Genomic DNA, 5,052 nt, shown 5'->3' on the forward strand with positions numbered 1-5,052 from the left:
CTCCTTTGGTGTTTACCCCTTCCTGTCAACTGTTGAGAATAGGCCACTTCCAGCTTAATTGAATTGGCTCGTTAGCACTGACTGCCCACTTGGTAAGGCAACGCTCCCCTTTTCCTGTGCAGTACTATATATACCTGCCTCCTGTATTTTTCACTCTATGCATCTGATTAAGTGGGTTTTAGCCCACAAAAGCTTATGCCCCAAAAAATTTCTTTGGCTCTAAGGTGCCACAAGGACTCCTCGTTGTTTATGCTGATACAGACTAACACGGCTACCACTCTGAAACCTGTCTACTTTCTAAGATGAGCAAAAATAATGCAAACATCTGTCCTCGCCAACCTTTGAAATCATTGCCAGAAGCAGACATTTTCTTATACCCAAGGTATCTTATTTTTTGAGTGAAAAGTTTTTGTAGCAAGATGGGCTTTTCTCAAAACAAAATTTATGAAAAATTGTCAACATATAATTTGTTTCCATTTAAAAAATTACATTTTTTTTAATATTTTTGAAATAAATCAAAAGTATTGAAAATTTTATCAAAATTGAAAACAAGATTCAATAAACAAACATATTTGTTCATCAGAATGGGGGCTCTGGCAAGTGAAAAATGCTAGTTAGCATTTTGTTAACATTTTCAATTTTGACCAAAAAAAGGATCAGTTTTGAACCTTTTGAAATAGTAATACTTTTTGTGATGTTAAGTTCATTTACCAGCCAGTTCTGTTCACTACCTCCTTAGTTTTTGGTGTTTTGAATAAAATGGAACCAGGATTCACACAAATTTTAGTCTCTGGGACTTCCTGAATAATTTTATTGCTTACAACCATCTCCCACATCGCCAGAATTACATTTCCCAAGTTAATGGTTCTTACAAATCTGAGAGATCAAAGCATCTCCAAGGTACTATATAATCCGTGATCTCCTGACAACTGAAGTCAATGGAGTTTTTCTGTTGATTTCAATGGGACTAAAATTTTGCCCTAATTTTCAGCTTGACAAAATTGGTTTTGTGGGGGAATGGAGTTATACTGGGTACACAGATGTCCTTTGCTGTTGACTCCTCCAGGTTTTGGTGTGACAATAAGAGGAGGCTATTTTGCAAACCTGGTCTCGAAAATCCCCTCCTGCCAGGAAACAGAAGAGAGGGTTGATGCAAGTATTGAGGCTACACACTGCTACCTCTACAAAGAACATGGTGTCTGCATGCTCAATGGACCTATTGCCATTGGGCCACAATGCTCTTAAGAAGATACATGTGTTTCTTGACAGGTGGTAAGGGAAATAAAGGAGTGCAAAAATTATCAGAACAGAGTACATGAGCTTGGTGAGCTTATCCCTTTTCTGAAAGTGATGAAGGCCAGTCTTTTGCAGTGTCCTGACACTGCTGCAGTAACAGTAACAGATAGCAACGAAAGGCAGCAAGCAGCCGACAACTGTGCAGCACATGGAAAAAGGAAGCGTTATATAGGTGGAACTGGAAAATACATAAAGAGAACAAATAGTTTTGTTGTCTGGGCATACCTGGGTGTTGGCAACGAAGGGGACTGGCACACTGGCCAAGCTAGTTACTACCCATATGGAGAGGCAAATCAATAGTGATTGTTGTTTATTTAACAACCACAGAGACTTTAGCGGATGCACTATAGCCAAATAGCGATCCACACTCAGACAAGTGACAAAGTAGATGCTGCAGTAATAGCAAACATGGTAAATTGTCCTGGTAATCTTACAAAGAGCATCTCCAAAGATCCAATGTAGCTGATTTAGATGGTAGTAGATCAGAAAGGGGAGGGTTAAGATCCAAGTGATGTCAGCCAAAACTAAGTTACAAAGGAAAATAGTGCTCCTGTTCCAGCGCTTCACCCGGAACATGAGGATCCAGATGACAGGCATGTTCAAAGTTAGTCCCACAGCCAGGATAAAAAGAAAGGTCCCTGGGATGAGAGTCCTCTGGATGGTGCCTAGGATGGTGCCAGCACTTCCACAGAAGTCAGCCTCTGCTTTCTGTCCAAATACAAAGCAAACTGGTTTCACTGAAGCTCAACATTATAAACTGAATAAAGTCTGTCCACCTCCCATCATAACCAAAATGAGATGTCTGAGCCTTTGCTCACTGGTCTTGTCATGACAAATAAATCATTATAGTTCTGATCCGTACAGGGTGATCAGATAGCAAATGAGAAAAATCAGAATAGGGTTAGGGGGTAATAGGTACCTATATAAGAAAAAGTCCCAAATATTGGGGCTGTCCCTATAAAATCGGGACATCTGGTCACCCTAGATCCATAGCCCACTGAAATCAATAGAGGCTGTCACTGACTTCTATAGGCTTTAGATCAAAACCCATAATAGTAACTGCAGGGCTGATTCATCTGTCATGTACACTGATGTAACTACACTGACTTCAGTGGACTTAATCCTGATTTTCTCACCCTTCATGCTAGAGCAGGGCCAAAATGAAAAGTATTTGTTAGTATTCATTTCAGTGAATTCATATCCATGTTGTGTTTGCTTTCTGTGAACTTCCAAGCAAACTAGTCTGCTGGTGGGAGTGTTCCCAGAAATGGCAAATTTTAAGCAAATATTGGAGCATAATTGTCGCAAACACATTTTTAGTCCGTAGCTGTGACTATCTGCACCAAAACCTGTTTCTAGAAGTTATGCTCAACCAAACAGGAGCGAAAAACATGCAGTGTAACCTATATGCCAAGTGAAAACTAGTCAACAAAGCTTGAATGTCATATACTAGAAATCCATAATGAACTATCTTCTTGTGAAAGGATCTATGGACCAAAATGCACTCACAGAAATTACAATTTTGAATAGCAAATAAATTTGAGAAAACTGTGAGCAGACAGTTAATGCAGAGAAAAAGAGTGAAAATATACTTGATAAAGTAATCATCCACTGCTGTACACTCAAGCCACCAGCAAGACTTGAGATCTAGAAGTTCTGCTTCATCAACAAGTGTCATTCTATACGGTCGTTTGTTCCCTTGCTGTGACTATATCTTTTAGCAAAGAATCCCTGGGGACTCCAGCTATCTGCAATCCTGAACTTGTATTTTATCCTCTCTCACATCAATGAGAGACAAGTCCCAGAGAAATTAGTGAGGGACCAGGACCTCTGGAATGGACTTTTCACTAGTCTCCTGAAAAAAGATTTGTGAACTTATTCTCCTCTTATTCCACTGTAACCTCACTGATTTCAGCAGAGTAACTCCGGTGTGAGAGGACAACCCAGACTCATGGCACAGTCTTCAAATTAGTCCTTAGTAACAAATGACTAGGGGCTCAACTACGATACCCTTCCACAAGTTGAGAAGTATGTTAATTCACAGCTAGCCACACTGATTTCAAAGGGAATCCCTCTGGTGTAAATTATTGTTCTTCATGAGTACAGACATCACATTCTGGCCAGATGGATCAAGTAGCAAATATTCAGTCAGCCATAATTTGTTTAACATTTGATTCACTTAGCCATCTAAAAGCCTTGATTTGAAGCACACAATTGCAGAGACAAAATGAATCCACAATTACTCAATGCCCACAGAAATGGATACTATTATGCAAAAATCTGGCTCTAAAAACCAAACTAAACCTCAGTTCTTACCATAAGAAATGATCTACCTGAGTTAAATGTACAATATTAAAGACTGAAAAAATTCTCTCCCCCACTCCCCCATTTCTTGTACGTTTTGTGGACTGTGCTCTATTTTAATTAATTTAGCACCACCTGCCATACTGTATCAGGACTGCAAGGAAGAGATTCTAAAATGAGTTGTAAAAATCTGTTTGTCTAAAAGGAACAAAGAAAGTGTTGCTTTGATGATAGTGTATCTTCTTTACTTCATTTATTGTGCTAAGAACTATAAACTGTGGATACCTTTTGCAGTAGTTAACTATAAAGTCCCAGAATTGCCCATGACTGCCTGGACTAGAGTAATCGTACTTAAACACTGAGTCAGGAAACTTCACACATCCAGCTTCATATGAAATCATGGACACCACCACCACCCCAAAAAAAGAGAGACATGGCAAGCACTTACCTGGCCAGGCGTTCTCCCCATCCTCATCCCAATACTGTTCTGTTTTGTATAGCTGTTTGCTCCTTTATTTACCCACTTACTAAGGTAACTTCCCGGCTCCCTGACATGACAGATGTGTGAATATTATCACAGATATAATGGCTTTGCATCTGCACAGGAGGAGTGGAGGGTGTTCCATATATAGGCAGGTATCTGATTACACTGGGTGGAAATCTGAAGTGTTTTTTTCTCAAAGCTGAAAGTGAGTCAAGATAGATTTTCTGTATTGTTCCAAATTCTAATTTCTTTCTAATTTTGCTAGTTTCAAAAATAAAAAACAACTCCACCTTCCCCACAACCAGCCTTTTCTGTGCATGCCCAGCTTCAATTCTTCCTGTTCATTACCCATAAGTTGGCTCCTCTGTCTTATTTTGTGTAGAAGAAAAGAGTGATTTACTGGCAGACTGTAGTTTGAATTTAAAACCTCCTCCTGGCCATAAGATAACAAGCATTCTGTCGGTCCCTGAAGCAGGGACTTACTTTGTCTGGCTTCAAATCCATCCACTGCCTCAGTTTGGATGTACCACCTCAGTTTCCCCTCATTGCCCAGATAATCAGTCTTCACACTGCAAGTGTTCTCTGAATAGCCCTCCCCTTCATAGTTCATTAACATAAAGTTCAAAATGACTTTTAATTTCGAGGTCATTCTCTTCACATGATTAGCTGATGACCTTCTGAGAACTTCTGTTACATTTCAAAGAAACAGGTTTCCTGCTGTTTTGATTTCCTGCAAGGTCTCTCTCCCTCTTTCTCTCTAATATAATCACTGTGGCAGCAATAAGTATAACAGCAGCTGTGACTCTTTCCTCAGGACAGCCAGAACAGTGAGTCACTGTGTTACTCCTCTGCCTCAGCAAGGCGTATGCTTTGCTGGGGCTTGGACTGTGTGTCAGCTCCCTGTCTGCCTCACCGGCAAACTTGGAGAGACTCTGTTACCTGCAAGGCAAGGTGAGACTAGCAGTCAG

General features: G+C 40.1%; 1 protein-coding gene across 1 annotated transcript; it reads right to left on the reverse strand.

Moving 5' to 3' along the window:
- Positions 1-1,023: 1,023 nt before the first annotated feature.
- Positions 1,024-4,075, reverse strand: LOC127052128 (P2Y purinoceptor 1-like). Its single transcript, XM_050955454.1, has 2 exons — positions 4,049-4,075; positions 1,024-2,004 (listed from the first exon to the last, which is right to left on the reverse strand). Exons 1-2 carry the CDS (start codon positions 4,073-4,075, stop codon positions 1,024-1,026), a joined length of 1,008 nt encoding a protein of 335 aa, XP_050811411.1.
- Positions 4,076-5,052: the final 977 nt, after the last annotated feature.

The sequence above is a fragment of the Gopherus flavomarginatus genome, chromosome 5, assembly GCF_025201925.1.
Source record: "Gopherus flavomarginatus isolate rGopFla2 chromosome 5, rGopFla2.mat.asm, whole genome shotgun sequence".
NCBI lineage: Eukaryota > Metazoa > Chordata > Testudines > Testudinidae > Gopherus > Gopherus flavomarginatus.

Coding starts and splice junctions, on each gene's coding strand:
- LOC127052128 (XM_050955454.1), bottom strand. CDS start 4,075: ATGAGGATGGGGAGAACGCCTGGCCAG. Junction 2,005..4,048: donor TGGGGAGAACGCCTGGCCAG/GTAAGTGCTTGC, acceptor GTATTTGGACAG/AAAGCAGAGGCTGACTTCTG.